Genomic DNA, 21,025 nt, shown 5'->3' on the forward strand with positions numbered 1-21,025 from the left:
GATTTGAAGATAAGTGTCGGCCCCTAATAAATCCAGTTTGGTCTTGTGATATTACCGAGGGGAGCACTTTCTCCATCCTTCTAGCTATGATTTTAGAGAGTATTTTAACTTTGTTATTCAGAAGTGAAATTGGTCTGTATGATGCACATTGTAATAAGTCCTTATTTTGTTTTGGAAAAATGTTCATAGTAATGATGTCTGGATTTATAAATTAGTTGTTCAGTTTCTTTAGTTGTCAAGAGGTTTAGTTCTGAATGTAGAGCCTGCCTTTTCCTATGTAGAGTCTCGCTTGGTAGTGTGGCATGTTCTTCATCTATTCTAGTAAATCTCTGCTACTTTCTTGGCTTTGGATTTATTTCTGTGGGAAAGATATGAGATAATCTGCTCTCTTAAGTAGGCCTTAAGAGTTTCCCAGAGTATTCCTGCAGAGATCTCGGGGGATGTATTTGTCTCTAGAAAGAATTTGATTTGTTTGGATATAAATTCCGTACAACTTTCGTCAGCTAATAGAAGCGGGTTGAGGCGCCATCTGCGGAGTGAGTGTATGGGGCTTAGTAATTTTAGCTCCAAGATCATAGGTGCATGGTCAGAAATAACAATAGTATCGTATTTGCAAGATTTAATCATAGGAAAGAAGTTATTGTCTATAAAGAAGTAATTAATCCTTGAGTAGCAATGATGTACTGGTGAGTAGAAAGAATATGTTCAGATGTAGTATTGGATCCTGAAGGGAGATATGTAATGGTCATGGGAGACTTATCTAACTGAAAAATTATCTTGATAAATGTTTATGCACCTAATGTTGATAATAAGGAATTTATACAAAATTTACTTGCATCCATTCCCAATCTGAACACTCATAAAGTTATAATTGCTGGGGACTTTAATTGTGTTCCAAATCCACTTTTAGATAGGACTTCTTCCACAGGGGGAACGGCATCTAACACTGCAAAGATAATTACAAAGTTTATAACTGATCACAATTTATGAGACCCCTGGAGGTTTTTAAACCCAAATTCGTGAAGGACTTTAAGGTGGGCTGGGATTATGAGTATTTTCATAGGCTTCAGGAATTCTAATGTTAAGGGTTATTACACATTAAAAGAAAAGGATCTCAAAAATGTATATACTCAAAATAGACACATCAAACCAAAACTCCATCTATCAGCCTGGGCTTACAGTTGGCCTTAATAGACAGGATCTCTCCTCTCAGGAAGCATCTTGTTCTGGAGCAACTCCTTCCATCTACCTGAAGCCTACTAGAGTTTGAAACATCTTGAAAATTCCATGGTTTCACCTACTGTCTTAATTAGGGTCAGATATTTTGGTGATTTTCTTCTAACCTCCTGGAGGAGCATTGCATACTTATATCCAGGGAATCTCACTCTCTTCAGTAATGATGCCTTATTCAGAGTACCAGCACATATATATAAGTTTAAGACTTTATACCAACAGAATACAGTTTCAGCTATTGCTTTAATTCAATATGCAATAACCAGTAGTCAAAAGATTAGTCTCAACATGTAGAAGAGTTTGAAGAGAAGCCAATATAAAACATTAAAGTGAAGATGGAATGTTTGGAGAAATTGTCATGAAGGTTTGCAGAACACAATACATTACTGGGCAATAAATAAACCTTCAAGGGAAAAAAGCAATTTCAGGACTGAGTAATTCACCTGGATAGTTGCGGCAACCTCCTGCAGTGCTTCCTCTCCTCCAGCTACCATCATATAGGCAGGTGTTCCATTTTCTAATCCGAGCTGATTTTAGAGCATCAGGTGTCAGGTTGCATATTTCTAAACGTGTGAACTCACGGAGAAAATCTTTAAAAGACATCCTGGAAAGAGATATACATGTAATTACATATGTACAGTATATTATAACTGACAAACCAATACAATTATAATTTGAATTTGCTAGGTTTTGAGGTACACATACCAGAATTCACCATCTTCCTTCCGAATTTGCCATTTATTTCTAAATGCTGGATCAACTGAAGACCATTCAGAAGAACTGAAAGAAAGAGACCATTACGTAAAGATTATGAGCAGAAACAAACAGTTAACCAGTGAATTGCCCATTATGACAAAGTACATGAATATTTTTGTTATAAAATGTCTATGGTAACCTATATTTTAATACCTTTTTTTTATTGTGGCAATGGGGAGTGGTGTTGTGTAGCATGTTGATTGGATATGCAAGTAAGAATTTCTCTGTACTCTAGAAACGTGGCAATGGTACTCCTACTGCTACTAATATTACTACTACAGTGCCTGAAACTGTGCACATATCATGGTATTTCAAATCACCAGTACTCATATAAGGCTAAAACAGCTATTTTTAAGGTAGAGGTGTTATTGCTTTTACCATCCATCTTTGCATTCACTTCCTAATTCAGGTACAATTCAGATACAGGGCAGAGGGGTGGCTCAGAGGCTGAGGATCTGTACCAGCAATCGGAAGGTTGCCGGTTTGAATCCTGTAAACACCAGAAGTGACTCCATTGGGCTCTTGAGCAAGGCCTTTAACTTGCAATTGCTTCGTCCTGGGTATGACATTTATCTGCATCCAGCCTTGCAAGCAGGGCCTCCAACTTAAAGGGAAAGCTTGGGGCTTGGTGGTAGGATTGGCACTCCTGCCACAGTAAAAAAAACAAAAATAAAAAACCTCACACTGTTTCAGTGTGGTACTGGGGTGTCACCCGCTGCACGTGTCCCAACGTGTTGTTATTGTGGACTTATTATTAAAGAAAGTTAAATTGTAAGTGGATTTCTCAAACTCCCACTCATCACGGCAGGCAACAACTAAATGAGAAATACCTACAGTAACTAATTTTGTTCTGATAGACAGTAACCAGGCCAGGAACTGATTTCAACTATTCTTTCACTCATCCATCATCGAACCCAATTAATCTTGTTAAGGGCCGTAAGAACTGGAACCTATTCCAGGAGTACTGAACATCGGGCCATCACTGTGCATACTTCGGGATTCCCAATTTCTCTGATATAGGGTCAATTTAGAGATGTCAATCAACCCGACAAGCATGTTTTTTGGAATATGGAAGGAAAAGTACTCAGACAAAATCCCATGATGACATAGGCACAACTAATAAGCACATATAGTGAATTTAGAAAGTATTCAGAACCCATCACTTACTACACATTATAGTATGTTGTGAATTTAATTTTAAAATGGATAAACTGACACTTTGCCAACCAATCTACACTCAATAACCCATAATGACAAAGTAAAAACATGTTTCAAAAAAGTCTTTCATTTATTAAAAATCAAAAAGTGAAATCTGTCTTTTATAGAAATATTACATTTTTACTGGGCACTCCAAACTATAGTGAGGTGCATACTGTTTGCTTTAATTATCCTTGAGATGCGTCTAGAACTTGAAAGGAATCCATCTATGGAAAATTGAATTGATTTGACATCATTTAGAAAGGCACACATGTACCTGCGTATATAAGATCCCACAATTCATGCTGCATGTCAGGACTAAAAACAAGTCATGAAATTCAAAGAACTATCTGTAGGTCTCTGCAATTAAGTTGTGGTGAGGCATCGAGTAGGACAAGGGTGTAAAAACACTTCATAACCTCTGAGTGTTTCAAGGAGTACTCAATAATTGTGAAACAGAATAAGTTTGGAACAAAAAGGGCTTTCATACAGCCAAACTGAGTAACTTGGCAAGAAGGGCCTTGGCCAGGGAGGTGACCAAGCACCCAATGATCACTCTAAAAGAACTTCAGAAGTCCTCTGCTGAAACTAGAGTATCTGTTTGAAAACGATGACATTCAAGGTAGCATTTAATTAATCAGGCATTTATGGTAGAGTGGCTAGACAGAAGCCATTCCTGAGTAAAAGGCATATCACTGCCTGCCTGGACTCTGAGACCATGAGGAAAAAGATGTGTTAGTCTGATAAGACAAAAATAGAACTCTTTGGGCAGAATTCCAAACATGAGTAAAAAACCCAGCCACTGCTCATCAATTGCCTATACCATCTAATTAATTTTATCAATTTAAAACTAATCTACAACACAATAATGTGTTCAGAAAGTGAAGGTGCCCAAATACTTTTTGAATTCAGTGTGTTTTACTATATATATATTAAATCCTGTTCAATAACAGAATCTCAGTTCCTGGACTGCAACTTTTAATGCTAATCAATATTTTACTAAAGCTGCCAATTATTCCTTTTAACCAGACTCCTGTAGCTTTTTTCTGCATCCAGATCAACAGTTAGAAATACTCTGCAGAATATGATTAAAGGTTTGTACAGTGACATTTAAAACACAATACTAATAATTGCTTTTGCATCAAGATGTTTTTGCATTCATTCTGAACCCTGGGTTTACTTGTTCAGGCTTACACTTAGCAGTCCTTCTGAGGCTGAGGAGAACCTCACTATTGTAAGATCATCAGGAAAAAAATCAGGTTTAAAAAATTATTATTTACACTAGGCTTTTCCTATTGAAAGGAATGATGACAACACACTGAGATAACAAACCAAGGTACCTTATTCCTAGACAGTCAAAACAATCTAATTAGAATATCCTGTCACAGTGTCTTCACTCCAGGGACCATGCCTGGTAAACCTATAGCAGGAACCCTTGGGTATTCCAACTACATGCCAAACCATCTTAACTGGCTTATCTTGATTTAGAAAGGATTCAGTTCTTCTCTGATCTACTCACCCTATCACTGAGACAGAGTGTGAGCTGAGTAACCCTACACAGAAGCCTCACTTGGAAATTTCTTTTTTTATATTTTTATTTATTTTATTTGAAGCAAATAATATTCCATACAATAAAGTCAAACTTAAACCAAAATTCAACCTCCACCCAAGAGAAAGAGAGGAGAGCCAACAACTAGAGCAAATCATTTTCCCCAATATAGAAGATTATTCTAAAATGTATTGATTAGATCCTGCCATATTTTAAAAGGTTTTGAACAGATCCTCTAAATGAGAATTAGATTTCAAATAATACAGAACATCAGTTACCTAGTGACTTAAAAGAGAAGGGGTGGAATTCTATGTGCTAATAGTGAGGTAAAGGCAATTATAGTTTGTTTCTCCTTTAGTTACAAAACAAATTTTGCAAGTAGATGTGATTTGTAATGTCCCAAGAGCCAAATTCCACTGCTAAGATTAAGAATGCCTGCATCTATTCCACTATTGTGGCTACCTAAAAACCCATACCTCACCCTTTGCCTTCTGGGTGGTGAACCCAAATGGCAGCTACATCCATTTTTTTTCCAGATTCAGCCCAGCCAGGCTAAGTAAGTCACCCAATGAACACCACTCTGAAGTCGGTTCTAGTATTCCTGTTCTGGACAAGGTTCTATAAGACTTAACTAAAACTATAATCCTAATCATTAATGGAGTGTTATTTGTCTGGCAACTCTCCTTATATCAATTTCCCATATGTAACTCTGTCACAAGTACTTACTGTATCTCCAGATAATAAAGAATCATAATTTACTTTAGCATATGAAGCAACTATATATCATTTTACCATTTCTTTCAAAGCCATAGTACGCAGAATCGCATTTCAAACTCAATAAGCCTGTCTATGTAAGAATGTTCAATTATAGTTTTCAAACCAACAGGCGGAAATACCTGATAAATGACAGCTTCCACCCAAAACGTATAAGGAGCTCCATCTTTTTCAGCCAAGAAATACGCTACAATCATATCTGCTCAGACTTGACAGGCCGGGATAAACAATTGCAGGAGCTGAGGAGAGATTTCATTAGGCAAGGATATGCTTCTCTCTTGCTAAATGAATCTTAGGTTGAAAAGTCTGTTAATATTTGACACTAAAATGTCTCACGTAAGGATATTAGAATCAAGTTTCTTTCCTATTGTGTATATAAACATGAATCCAATTCCTGTATTACACCTTGCCTGAAGAGGGGGCCTGAGCTGCCTCGAAAGCTTGCATATTGTAATTTACTCAGCCAATAAAAGTTGTAGATTTGCTTCACTTCCTATTGTATCCATAAATACCTAACATACTACATCACTCTCCTACTACATACTTGTCACTCCAAGCTCCTGTCCACTCCACTTCTCCCCAAGGATTGCGGATTCGAACTAATTTTGTTGGCAAGCCTCTGCATGATACCTGAAATTGTAAAAACAAAACAAAAAAAAGAATAGAAATAAGAAATAAAATCACAGTGATTTTTTTTTACTTATAAAAAAACATTACTGTTCCTGACCTCCTCTGCCCCAGTCAGTGAGTAAGCATGGCCCTTCACAAGTTTCTTAAAAGTCACTGCTTCCATGTCAAGACTGCTGGTGATCTATAAAGAAAAAGAGAGATAATCCAAGACAGAATAATGGAAAGAAAAATTTTCATAATGAAGTCTGCAATGTAATAAACGAAAATTTGTTGTATCATAATATGTAGACACTAAAAGGTTTTTGACCAATATAAATGTGAAAATAACCAGTCTAAAAGCAATTCATATTGTGAACTAATATGTTATAACTTATTCTGTGAAGCTTGTTTTTTTTTCAATATGTGGTCACTTAAAAGAATATGGGAGATTTTACAGAACAGAGATGATTTTGCTATTTGGATAGTTACAGTATAATAGCTAAACTATCCCAACAAATAGAAAAAATGCCACGATCTTTGCTTCAGCCACCAGACTTGGAGGATTATTTCAGACCCTTTGTATGAAGATGCCTTTCTTGTTTGCTGTCTTGCAATCACTTTCCTTTAGTTTTTAATAGTGCACTTAATTGATTCACTGCAGTGGGCTGGCGCCCTGCCCGGGGTTTGTTCCTGCCTTGCGGCCGGTGCTGGCTGGGATTGGTTCCATCAGACCCCCGTGACCCTGTGTTAGGATATAGCGGGTTGGAAAATGACTGACTGACTTAATTGATTCATGTGACAATTTAAAAACCTTGATTAGGATCTTAAGTATAATCTGTTTAAGGTGAAAGAGGTTTAATTTCCTTAATCTGCAGATGTAGCACAAGCTCTTTAGTCCAGGGATGCACAAAAGAGAATATATTTGGTATCCTCTTAGACACTGTGTCATTGTGCTGCAGTGTGCAAATTCCATTTATAGGTCACACACCATATTCTTCACGTACAGTACTTCTAAAGAATGCTCTATGGGTATTCTTTAATGAGCTATTTCCAGCTTTAAAAATATACACACACAGTATAAACTGAATAGCTTGAGAATGAAATGCAAGTGTGTACAGTACTTTTAACTATGGCATCAGTTACAATCAAGGTATTTTAACAATATAAAACATCTTAATTATGAGTATTTTATTACTTGTTTCATATAAGCAAACTGTTTTGTGCTTAAAATACTGAGCTGATACTACTATTAACTCTCGGTGATCTATTGCAGATCAACTAATGTGTAATTTGTACAGCAGTAACCAAATAATATCACACTGTGACAACTATAGTGTGTGTACACTTAGTTGCCTGGTGCATTCAACCAGCTGACCTATATTCATTATGCGGACAGGAAGCTATAATTGTTTTCACTGAACTAGGAAATACCATTCAGGATGTACAATGGTAACTGATGAAAAGTCTGACAGTGCTTTCATTTGAATGGGACAGTCAAGCAATTTTGGAGCAAAAATCATTTCATATGGTCTCATTATATAAATATGGTCTTGCCACCTATTGTGCTATGCAAAGATATAGTTACTATCTTACTTCATTATCAACATCTCATATGACCTGAGCATCTTGTTTAAAACTATTGATTGAATCCATTAAGTTACACAAACTGTGATATAGTTTACTTTGTTGTACTTTTGTCTCTATCTTCAACCTGACATTGGTGTCCTCTGATATTCTCTTTCTACTGTGCAATCGATTCTTAGTTTGTCCTGTTTCTATTCTCCTCCTAGTTCTCTCCCTAGCTGTCTTCTACCTTCTCATATGCTTATGCATAAGGACACTTGTTCATGTTAATTGCAGTCTCAATTGTTAAAAAATATTTTAAAAGGAACATCCCGCATGAAAATATAACAATCTCATTAACTGACAGTGTATACCAATTTATAAATTTTATGTCCGTTTGAGACTAAAAATAAAAAAAATTAACAATTTCTCCCCAACGGGGAAACATACTCGGGTCTTTGAGGCACAGCAAGCCTACTGCCTTCAGAGTCAGCAAATCTTTCCACTAAGCCACGGAAGCTGTTGTCTTTTCCTTGAACCTTTTGTGAAAGTGTTTATTTGATGTTTGGACTTCATGCCTCACACATTCTGTAGTTTATGCCTACATTTTGTAACATTTATTACTAAAATATGAAAAAGTTTCTGTTTTAACAATGTGTTTACACAGATTACTGTAGAAACGGAACACACATGAAATGTGTGGGTTCCAAATAACAATCTATTATTTCCACTCTAAAACTCCACTTCACTCCCAGATAATCAATCAAGACATGAGCTGGGAGAAGTTCGTGCACGTTCTAAGTCGGTGGGGGGATGGAATAGCTGGCTGCTTGCAGCTTGTCCTTATCGACATATCCAGCCACCGTAAAAAAAAACAAACCTTCACGCAGCTCCTTTCTGCTCTCCGTGGGAGTAGATCTGCTGCAGCTGCCCATAGAAAGGCTGTTCACATTATGAAGGGCATGAGGGAAAGTTCTCGGGAGCCCCATCCCCAGAAGAGTCTAAACTGTTGGAGAGACAATGGGGTCAGGCCTGTCATTGATCAGAACTGGTGTGGTGCACTCTGGTCCCAATTTGAGGCCGCCCATCCGGGTAGGAACGTGGAACAACTCGTCTTACCAGCATGATGATCATCTTCCTCTGCTATCGGAGGAGCTGCGTAAACTCAGCATTTCAGCGGCAGCACTTTCTGAGGTGCGTGGACCTGGGACTGGCCAGATCTCTGTAGGTGATTATAGTTATTATAGTTAAGTTAATAATAATTTACTAAATGATTTTAGTTTTCATCTTTGAAACTCTAAAACTGAAAGTCATCAACCGCCAGCCACCCACACATATTCATCCAGTTATTGGCAGCTGGTGAAGGAGGGCAGCTGTTCACACAGTATTTGCAGTGATAGAGTGAGCTGAATATATGTGTAAAGCATGTGGAATAGAAAGCGATTTATGTGATGCCTTTCTTTGCACTTGTTGTACAGGGTGGTCCAGATCTAATTATGCAATCTTCATTACGCTTTAACTTATTAAGTTTATTACATAGAGAATTCACAACTGAATGGAGGACAAGTGGGACATTACATGGAAAATTAGTGAATCAATTCAATGTAAGTCCATTTTCATTTATTACAAGATATTTTAACAATTCTTTTGTCTAGCATTGTTTTCCTGCATTGCATTAAAAGTTGCATAATTAGATCTGGACCACCCTATATATCAAGATTTAATTCAAATGCCTGAAACTGGAATGTGGTGGTCAACAAAAACTTTACAGTATGGACAGAAAAATCACGAGTGAGTAGTGTTTCAGTTTATTTCTCAGGTGCCTGCTTTTTGGTGACAGTAATTCACCTGCCACTTCACACACGAAGTATACAAAGTATAGAGAAAGTATAGTAATCGTGAAAAAAATTCGACCTCTAGATTTTGATGAATCTTGACGTTTTAGACCTCCCCGAGTCTGAAAATACCATTTTTTGGAATTGTGTGTGTGTGTGTGTGTGTGTGTGTGTGTGTGTGTGCAAACACAAAAACGCAACTAGATAGATGGATGAAATTTGGCATGTGGTCGTTACACCAAAATTGTAGACCTGTATTAACTTTTGGGCCAAATCCATCAACCAGAAGTGGAACTTTACCTGAACACATAATTGATTTTTTTTTTTTTTTCATGCAGCTGCAGAGTCCGATTTATTCAACTTAAAGCATGTTATTAAACATGGGAACATGGTGGCACAGTGATTGTGCACGACCTTCGATGAAATAATTTATTGCAGCAGTACTGTCTCTTTCAAACATACTAACCCCAAATTCCTGTCCTTCCTTTTCTTTCTTCATATACCCAATCGCCATACAATCAGCTCTGTAATAGACGTTAAGCCATCTGTAGGCTTATAACACCGATTCTTCAAAACTTTTAAGGAACATTGAAATATCTTCATAGTACATGTTTAATTATTCTATCCTTCACGCCAGTCCCAGTGAAGCATACAGTGCGAGGAAGGAACAATCCGTAAACGGAGCGCCAGATCCCTGCTAGCGTAGAGACACCGTGTCCTTTAATTATTAACAATATAGATTATTTAAATGAAGTTAAAGTTTTATCTGTATAATATAATAAACATATTTTTCTGCATTTCACCTTAAAAATGATATCGTCATCATATGTAAATACGCGCTTTATAAAGTGGCTCAGTGTGCAATATTATAACTGTAGTGCAAGTTTACAGTGAGGTAATTGTACTTATAAGTACAAACAGTTCTACAAGGAGCACAGGATGGACTGACTGAGTGCATTTACAGTTCTTGGGATGAAACTCTTTCTGAACCGCGAGGTCCGTACAGGAAAGGTTTTGAAGTGTTTGCAGTGTGAGAGCAGTTCAAATAGGAAGCATGGCTGAGGCAGCGTGTGCTTGATTCTGTATACAGATAATTCTCTTTCCGATCAGCTGCACAGAGTGGTGCAGTGACAGTAATATGGAAAAAGATGATCCGCTATGGCAACCCCTAACGGGAGCAGCTGTAAGAAGAAAAAGAAGGTGCAGTGAGAGTAACAACGCTAAAGCAGCTATGGTATTTGGAATAGTTTGACGATTCTGTGGACCATTATATTGTTACAGGTTAATTACAATCAGAGGTCTTAAACTAATAAACAATATGCGGTTAATTTCAGTGTATTTATAAAGCCACGTTAGGGATGTGGATCTGAAAAAGAAAGATAAACCACACAGGAACAGTAGCTCTGCAAAACCGAGCGGACAACTTGCGTACAACAGGGTATGAGCTACCGTGGAAATATGCGTGGCTTTACGGCAAGTTTAGATTTTATACATCGCGATTTGAACATGGAAATGTTCTTACGCAACATTTCTGTGCGTACGCACCATTTATACATGAGGCCCCAGGTTTCCTGTGATCCTGCTCTGGATAAACAGGTTTATATAATGTACTAGCAAAATACCCACGCTCCGCAGCGGAGAAGTGTGTTAAAGAAGTTATGAAAAAGAAAAGGAAACATTTTACAAATAACGTAACATTTGCTTTCTATTCGTTTGCATAAGCACAGTCCTTCACCAGCAATTTTAACTCAGTTACAGAAATTTTAAATCAGTTACAAAGTGATCCAAAGTCTCGTTTATACCCCGCGTCTTCTCATTAAACTTGTATCTCGCAAATATCGTATTCGTGGTAGGCATGACAAACGCCAGTGGCAGCGTGTCTATAAACTTAATTTAAACTTACGGTTTACACCATGCTTTGTTTCCGCAGTAGCTGCACTTATGAATATGCTTGTATGCGTCACTCGCTTCATATTCTTTTGCTGTCTTCTCAATTGTGTAATGCGTTTTTTGTTCAGCGCTCTTTGGAGCTCTTCCTTGTTCTCTGTGTACTGCGGTCATAGTCAGTTCACATGAGCTGCTCGGAGTACATGCATCAAAGGTTCTCAGCTGTGCTTGTGGTATCTCGTGCGATCTTGCAATGTCCACGGCTTTATTTAATGTTAGCTAAGATCCGGCACTTAAAAGTTTCTCTCGCACTTTCGCGGAGTTTGTGCCAAACACTAGTTCATCCATAACTATGTAAGCTGTAAGGAATGAGCCTGCCAAATTTCAGCCTTCTACCTACACGGGAAGTTGGAGAATTAGTGATGAGTCAGTGAGTCAGTCAGTCAGTCGGTGAGGGCTTTGACTTTTATTAGTATAGATATATTGTTCTTAATCTCAGATGCTGTCTCTGTCATTTTGTGCCTGTCCATACTCTTATTACCTGCTCTTCCTCTGCTCATTATGGGTTTACTGTTCTTACGGTGGGCTATTCAAGTCTCGTGTAAACTGTGTCGTATAGTGTAGTAAGCTTCCACTAACTTAAACTCATATCCATACCTGTTAAGTGTATAGTTCTATCTCATTGTGACACAAAAACTAAACTCCATAGTAACTCTTTAACCATACTATAATTACTAAAACTGAAACTACTATATCTATACTAATAAAAGGCAAAGCCCTCACTGACTGACTGACTCATTTATCACTAATTCTCCAACTTCCCATGTAGGTAGAAGGCTGAAATTTGGCAGGCTCACTCCTTACAGGTTACTTACAAAAGTTAGGCAGGTTTCATTTCGAAATTCTACGCATAACAGTCATACTTCAATCATACTTACGTACATATATATGTCCATAGCCTGCAGCTCAGTCGCCGTGTAATGCGGTGTTGCATCCCCCATCACCACGCCTCCCATATAGTTGGCTGCCTGCCTATATTGCGCCCCCCATCCCCACGCCTCCCACATAATTGACTGCCTACCCATATAAGGCCATCCGTTGCTCTAGTCTCTTCATTCCCTTCTTTGCTTCGCCACGGTATTCACGTCTCCCTGCTGAAAACTGCAGCCTTTTTATTTAATCCACGGCTTCCCTGCTGTTTTATTGTTCTTTTATTACGATGCAAAGTTATCAATGAAGGCAGTTGTATGCTTACAACGATTGACAGATGCCGAATGTCACTTCAACACAAGTCCTGCAAATACTAACGTAATTGAAACAAACCGTGAAACTCAAACCCATTATGACAGGAGCAATCCAAGCTGTGAGAAAGCATTAAAAAGGAGGCATGTCAGATGTCGTGGTACATTTTCTGATGCAGCTAGACGGAAACAACTTTGTGACACTGCTGCCAAATACTCGCAGAAAAATCCACAAGTTAATAGACACGCTGTCGCTAAAAACCCGCAAAAAAATCCACAAGTTAATAGACACGCTTTCGCTAAATACTCGCAGGCAAATCCACAACTTAATAGAGACGCTGCCGCTAAATACTCGCAGGCAAATCCACAACTTAATACCGGGAATGCCTGTTAAACATCTTAGATTCACGAGTAGCGATGTGGGTAGTAAACACTTCGATGAATGAAACCTGTTATCTTTACAATGGTTGACAAACACGGAATGTAACTTGAACACAACACGTCCTCCAAATACAAACCTGATTGAAAGAAATAATGATAATCAAATCTTTGATGACAGCAACACTCATAACAGTGACAAAACAATTACATTGACAATCATGTTACGTTATTTTCAAAATGTTTCCTTTAATTTTTCATAACTTATTTAACACACTATTTCTCCGCTGTGAAGTGCAGGTATTTTGCTAGTATAAAAATAAAATAGAAATGTCTTTGTAAAATAAAAACTAAATTAAAACTAAAAATACATGATGAAGGAAAACTAAAACTAAACCGAATTTCCAAGTAAGGTCAGAAAAAATATAGAAACAAAAACTAATATAAAAAGGCAAAACTATAACCACCTTGGTGGGTACAGCTTTCATTGGTCTGGTCGCTCTGACGGCTGTTATACTCAGGAAATAGCTGTTGCTGTAGCGGATTGGCTTCTTCCGATGATGTCCAATGTCACTCCTTTCAATGAGCATATTATGAGACTCAGATAATGGCACTCTCTGGGTGCCTTGCCTGTTGTCTCATTGTATGCTCTGACTGCGGTGAGTGATGTCTCAGTGAGGGAGACATTTTATTTGCAATTTTGGTCGGTAGCTGATGAGTGCCCAAGTGGTGACACTCCTCTAGTCATGGGTGACTTCAATGCGACCACTGGCACTGACAGGGCTGGCTATGAGGATTGTCTCTGTCCTCATGGGACTGGTGACCATGGTGAAAGTGACTCCATGTTCCTTGACTTTGCAAATGGTCAGGAGCTGCGAATTACTGGATCCCGTTCCAATGCCTCGAGCCACATCGTTGTACTTGACACTCCAATACTGGTGGTGCGGCGAAGGAGTTCGATTACATCCTCATGGCCAGACGCTGAAGGCTCCTACAACACTGCAGGGTCTACAGAGGTGCCCAGTTTTTGAATTCTGACCACAGACTTGTTGTTGAGTCTCTGAAGATCCAGTTTAGGTCCAGTAAGTTACCACCTACTAGGAAAATGAGGCTGTTTATGACAAATTTGCACACAATTTGTGTGTTGAACTTTGGGTGCAACTGCTGATCCTAATGTGATACGGGAGACCTTGCATGACAAGACCCTGAAGGTTGCTGAGGGTTGTGTTGGTGTTACCAGTGTTTCTAGAAGGAGGCGTTTCATCTCACAAGGTACTCTGGATATCATTGAGAGGAATCACAGTGCACAGTTTGATAGCAACTCCGGCCTGTATTGGAAACTGAGAAGGACAGCTGCAAGGGCTCTGAAGGCAGATAAGGAGGCATTTGTTATAGGAACATGTGAGCAAGTGACACACCACCAATGGTTTAGTGAACCATGTCCTGCTTACAGAGGAATCAAAGCATTTCGCACATCCGAATCTGTTCCTCAAAAGAGTCGCATTCAGGGCGATTGATGAAACAATCCTTACAGATGACAAAACAGTTGTGACCCGCTGGGCATACTTTGAGCAGGTTTAAATCTGATCCTCCAGCTAGGACGCTGGATATCTCTGGGTCTGCGGTTCTTGAGGCTGATTCTCCACTTAGTGGTGAACCACCCAATCTCACTGAGACTGCACAGGTGGTGAACAAGCTGTGAGTAGGAAAAGCTGCAGGGATCTGTGGTATCTGAGGTAAACTTCTCCAGGCTGGTGGTAAGGCTATCCTTCTGGCATTGCAAGAAATCTTTGCTTCCATTTGGGAGACTGGCGTCATCCCAGCTGACTGGAATATGGGACTTGTCATTGACTCAACAGCGGCAACTACAGGGGGGGTAATATTGCTCTCAATACCGGGTAAGGTCTTTGTTTGGGTCATCCTCAATAGGATCCGTGATCACTTGCTCACCTACCAGTAAATGGAGCAGTCTGGTTTTACACCTAAGTCTACCATCAACCGCATCCAGGCACTGAGGGTTCTCATGGAGTGAAATATCAGCAGAGTTTCTTTGCAGCCTTTTTCAATTTTCGTAAAGCATTCAACTTGGTTGATTGAGCTGCCCTGTGAGACATCCTGAGACTTCGCAGGATCCCCTAAAGGTTGCTGGATATCATGGCCAGCCTGTTCACTTGTACTGTGAGTGCTGTGCAGAGTGGAGGCAGAAATTCTGCGTTTTTCCCCACTTGATTCTGGGGTTCATCAGGGGTGTATTCTTCCTTCTACTCTATTCAATGCTTGCATTGACTGGGTGTTGGGCAAGGTCAAGGGTTCCAGCAGCTGTGGGGCATCTGTTGGCGAAGAAAGATTCACTGATCTTGACTTTTCTGATGATGCTGTGATCTTTGCTGAGTCAATGGAGGCTCTGATCAGGGCTATCGAGAGACTGAGCGAGAAGTCTGAGTGTCTGGGCATTCGAGTGTCCTGGAAAAAAACTAACATGCAGGCCTTTAATAATCTCTTAGGCACAGCCTAAACCTTGTCAAAAGGTTTACTTACCTCAGCAGTGACATTCATGTCTTTGGTGGCTCTTCCCATGAAGTCAGTACACGGACTGGGAGAGCATGGGGGGTCATGAGGTTGCTGGAAAGGGGTGTGTGGCACTCCCAATATCTATGCAAAAGGACAAAGGTCCAAGTCTTTAGAGTACTGGTGCTTCCTGTCTTGCTATATGGTTGTGAGACATAGATGCTATACAGTGACATGAAACGAAGACTGGACTCTTTTGGTACTATGTCTCCGGAGAATCTTTGGGTACCACTGTGTTAGACTTTGTGTCGAATGAGCAGCTGCTCATGGAGTCCTGAGTGAGGAACATTACCTGCATTGTGAGGGAGCATCAGTTACAGTACTACAGCCGTGTGGGATGATTCTCAGAGTGTGATCTGGCTCGCAGGATCTTCGTTGTTGAGTACCCAAGTGGCTGGACCAGGCAAAGGGGACACCCACGTAACACCTAGCTGTGGCAGATAGAGGGTCATTTCCAGAGGGTGGGACTGGACTGTGTCTACCTGGGGGTTGCCAAACCAGTTCCCAAGCTGTTTCATTGTGTGGTGGGTGTGGCAACGCACTGTATAAGTGCATGCTCCCCAAGGTGACCTGACCTGAATGCAAGCATCCTTTCCTATTGTATTTGTACACTATAACCTTAGTGCATCTGTGTTAATTGGGTTACAACTTAATGGTGGAGAGAAAATCAGGCAAGTACATGCCACAAAGCCACAGAATCTGTTTCAACTAATTTATAATCTGGGAACAGAGGGACACTGCAAGACTAGCAATTACTAAATAAGTTTACAGCATGAGAAAGTAAGATGTACAGGAATATTTAAAAGATCAAACACTCCAATCAGTATCATCATCATAAGAAAAAGCCTATTAAATGTGTATAATGGCACGTGTTCTGAAATCCCATGTTGTGCATTTTAACATAAATATGGCTCAGAGTGACCAAAGAGAGGACGACAGAAGAGCAACGAGGAAGCAATGTCAGAGATTGAGACATATGTGACTATTTCATTTGGACGTCACAGAACATGGTCTATGAATAAAGGCAATCACTAAATAAAAACTGCGGCAGGACAACATCCACTCCTTGACATTTCTGCTCAATAATTAGAACAACTGCAGTTAAAGTAAGACACTGTTTGCTCAGTAAGTGGAATATAATCAAAAGAGCTTTGCTTTTATGTATATTGTGAGGATATCCTCATGTTTGTTGGTGCAGGTGATAGTTCCTACATAGAATATTGTGTAGTGACTGACAATTGACATCCCCTTGAGACTTTGTTTGGATAGGAACGCTAAGTGTATGTGTGAGTATGTGGTGTGTGTTAATCTTCAAGTGTAGAAGCAGATAAACCTAGTAAACATTCCTGGTAAGTTTCACAAATTTGATGATAACACACAAAGTTTTTTATTCATTTTATACAAATTAATAAATGAAAAGCTTTGAATTATTTCACAACTCTGAGACTTTAGGTGACAATGTTTTCTCTAATTTGTCTAACTCATAACGTCAAGTTTGTAGGGTGTTCACATGGAATTTTCAACCGGGAAAGTCTTATTTACAATCTGTCCAATAGCATATGAACACAGCATTATATTTCACTAATGCAAATAATAATACCCAGCTCTCTTTAATGGGAGAATGTACTGAACTAATGGCCTTTATTATAAGAGACCTAGATTGACATTGCTTCTCATTCTATCTACACTATGCTTTTCAAAATCTTAGTATATGCATAGAAGAAATATATAAAATAAAGGTCTACTTTTGTAAAAATGTTTCATTTGGTAGTTCATAGTACTAGCAGTTAATCTTCTCTATGAAAAGACCAAAGATATGGATCTTTCACCCAGGGTTTTAATGCAGACATGATAATGGCCCACATTTCACTCACATCAATTGAGCATCCAAGTAGTGAGCCTCTCTCCAGTGCTTTCTGAATGATTGTATAAAGGTCATTTGGGGGTTTGCGGAGTTCATACATTTCAGTGACTCCTCCTGTGAAATCTTCAAATCCCTCAGAAGTGCTGCCCCCTGAAAGAGCTTCATAGCATCCATTTAACCTAGAAAATTTTCAAATTAAGGAAACTGTTTCAATGAACCTATTAATTTACTTTTATAATTTTAAAAGCAAGTGAAAATCAGTCCAGAAGATATTTATTTCTTGTAGTAACTCAACTCCTAGACCTGCTAAGAAATAAATTCAGAAATAACCTTTTTATCTAACTTTAAAAAATGTTAAAGGATATTTTTTTTATTATTCAGGTTGAATTTATTTATTTACACTCATGCAACACATTCATTTGCCACCGGAAATTGTGCACTCAAGTGAATCATTTTTATAAATTTTACAAATTTAAGAAAAAACTTGTTGCTCTTTTGGTTTTAAAAATAGGGTCTAAAGGCATTTGTCTAAGTATGAAAACAAAAGCTAAAAATTTTCTGAATACATCCAGCTTGCAACAGCAAAGGTTTCAATTTCAGGAAATATAAACTCCTTGTTACTAAGGTAGGATTATAACAACAAAACAAATATATTTTATCACAAATTCTTGGTACTGCTTTTCAGGTAAATAAGTTAGGAACACAACATAAGACCATGCATATGTCTAAAGAGAAGTTTGATTAGCGGAAACCACAAGAAGTACATTTCCCCAAAATGTGGAAAAAAGTACATTGCATCCCTGCCTCAAGCAGCCCTTCCAAGAGAGCTTTCACCACCGGAAGAAATGTAATCATGCTGCTCTGAAGCCAGATGCTGTGGACAGACCGGTTAGTAATTTATTTTAAAAAGTTTTACGTTTGTTTTTTATCTTTGTGCAATAATATGACAGAACTTGTTTACAAATGCTATCGTTTTTTTCCTGTGCAGTATTTGATAGAAGTTTGGATTTTTTCACAATAGTACAGTATGTTAGATTATTGTTCTTGCTTGTATGCTGCGCAATTCATCTTATAGCAGAGCAGTTTATGTTTATTCAGAGTGTAATTTTCAGGCCCTGTAGATCAATTATGATTAGTATTTTATTCTCTCTGGATTAGTATCTTGTTTACATTAAGGATGAGCATCTTGTTATAATTATTTTGTTGGTCTTTTGTGTAAACCCTGTAGGCTATTTTGAAATGGTTTACTCATGCTTGCACGGTCAGATCTCAAAATAACATTGACTTTTGATTTTAATGTGTTTGTGTTATTTTTGCTTCAGTTTTAAGTAAATAAATAAGGCCTGTCTTCCTTAACTGATGTTTCCATTAATCTCATTAGTAAGCTATAATTAATATCCTACTAACAAGAATAATGACTTTTACAAACACATTTTTAAAGGATGCAAAATATCATCCAATTATCATTATTGTCAGTCTCAGAAAATATTGAAATATAATTTTTGATAATATCACACACCCTTAATATGTAGTTCCACTTTTCATAAGGTAACAGGACATATTAAACCTAAATGAACTCATTTACAGAACCACCACCCACACTCTGCACACTAAGCTACTTTAATAATTAAAAGTTCAGCCTGTCTCAGCTTCAACAGTGGCCAAAATATATTCCATAGTGTTTCACCTGATCCCCTGGTACATCTTTTATGGGGGAGGCAGAAATATCCTTGTCACGCCTTAAAACTAACAATCTTCTGTGTCTGGATGTGTTGGTTTCCAGATCTCTTCTAAGCCATAGCTGTATACCATTTTTTACCCTGGCTAAATAGTAACAAACCACAAGTTTGTTGCAGATTTAGATGTATTCTTGTTAGAAAAGAGTGGAAACAAAATTTCCTTAAAACTAGAGGCACAGTAACAATTTCTCCATTACTGTGTGTCTGTACAAAATCCATCAAACTAAATAAATAGATTGAGTTTCATCTTTATCTTTTGTTATTCATGCAATAATACAGAAAAAGAGCAAATTCTTGCTTAGTGCTGCAATATAAAGCTATTGCAAGGATACTTTTATATTTAATAGTTAAACTGTCCAAAATCACCTTATGTGTCACCCCAACCCAGATCAACACTCACTTGGCATATGCTTTTTCCAGTAAAGCACTCCAGAACTCATTGCCTTCAGCAGAATGAACAAACAAAAGTTTATTGTCCTTTACAGGTAACCGGTCATCAATAACAACATCTACCCATTCACCAAACTGCCAGAACTGTTGAAGAGAACAGAGAAAAAGAACAAGAGAAAAATTACTGCATATCTATTCCAAGTTCAGTAGTCAGAAAAATAACAAGAAATGTTTTCATGACCTAAAGACACTATGATCTACCTCAAATTCTGCAAGTCTCAAATGCAAACCACATGGAAAATTGTCATTAATAATGTTCTGTGCATGTTTCTTTCTTTTGCATGTTTGTCACACAAAATGTTTCTGATCATCAAACACATTTAACCATTAGTCAAATATAACACAAGTAAACACAAAATGCAGTTTTTAAATTATGGTTTTATTATTTAGGGAGAAAAAAAATCCAAACCTACAATAAAAACCTACCTAATATCCAAACTGATGGAATATTATAAACATTCAAATAATTTAATATTATAAAATATATATATCTATTAAATGTATAGTATATCTCTCTATATATACTGTATACACACACACATATATATAGATACACACACATACATAAACTGCTCAAAAAAATTAAAGGAACACTTTGAAAACACATCAGATCTCAATGGGAAAAAGAAATCCTTCTGGATATCTATACTGATATAGACTGGGTAATGTGTTAGGAACGAAAGGATGCCACATCGCTTGATGGAAATGAAAATGATCAACCTACAGAGCCCTGAATTCAAAGACGCCCCAAAAATCAGAGTGAAAAAATTATGTGTCAGGCTAGTCCATTTTGCCAAAATTTAATTGCAACAACTCAAAATTGTACGCAGCACTTTGTATGGCCCCTGTGTTCTTGTATTCATGCCTGACAACATCGGTGCATGCTTCTAATGAGATGACAGATGGTGTTGTGGTGGATCTCCTCCCAGATCTGGACCAGGGCATCACTGAGCTCCTGGACAGTCTGAGGTGCAACCTGGTGGCATTGGATGGACCAAAACATAATGTCCCAGAGGTGTTCCATTAGATTTAGGTCAGGAAAGTGTGGTGGCCAGTCAATGGTATCAATTCCTTCATCCTCCAGGAACTGCCTGCATACTCTCACCACATGAGGCCAGGAATTGTCGTGCACCAGGAGCCACTGTACCAGCATAGGGTCTGACAATGGGTTCAAGGATTTCATCCTGATACCTAATGGCAGCCAAGGTGCCTTTGTCAAGCCTGTAGCGGTCTGTGTGACCCTCCATGGATATGCCTCCCCAGACAATCATTAACCCACCACCAAACTGCTCATGCTGAATGATGTTACAGGCAGCATAATGTTCTCCATGGCTTCTCCAAACCCTTTCACTTCTGTCACGTGCTCAGGGTGAACCTGCTCT

General features: G+C 38.4%; 1 protein-coding gene across 5 annotated transcripts in view; it reads right to left on the reverse strand.

The window, feature by feature from the left end:
• Positions 1–21,025, reverse strand: part of LOC120533753 (calpain-1 catalytic subunit-like) — a 145,947-nt gene that overhangs the window by 56,021 nt on the left and 68,901 nt on the right. For all 5 annotated transcript variants that reach the window (XM_039760686.1, XM_039760685.1, XM_039760689.1 and 2 more), the window contains 6 exons: positions 19,594–19,727; positions 17,465–17,633; positions 6,237–6,320; positions 6,054–6,139; positions 1,939–2,013; positions 1,677–1,837 (listed from right to left, as the gene is read on the reverse strand). In XM_039760686.1, the coding sequence (XP_039616620.1) occupies positions 1,677–1,837; positions 1,939–2,013; positions 6,054–6,139; positions 6,237–6,320; positions 17,465–17,633; positions 19,594–19,727 (709 nt within the window). The remainder of the gene's footprint in view (positions 1–1,676; positions 1,838–1,938; positions 2,014–6,053; positions 6,140–6,236; positions 6,321–17,464; positions 17,634–19,593; positions 19,728–21,025) is intronic.

The sequence above is a fragment of the Polypterus senegalus genome, chromosome 8, assembly GCF_016835505.1.
Source record: "Polypterus senegalus isolate Bchr_013 chromosome 8, ASM1683550v1, whole genome shotgun sequence".
Classification (NCBI taxonomy): domain Eukaryota; kingdom Metazoa; phylum Chordata; class Cladistia; order Polypteriformes; family Polypteridae; genus Polypterus; species Polypterus senegalus.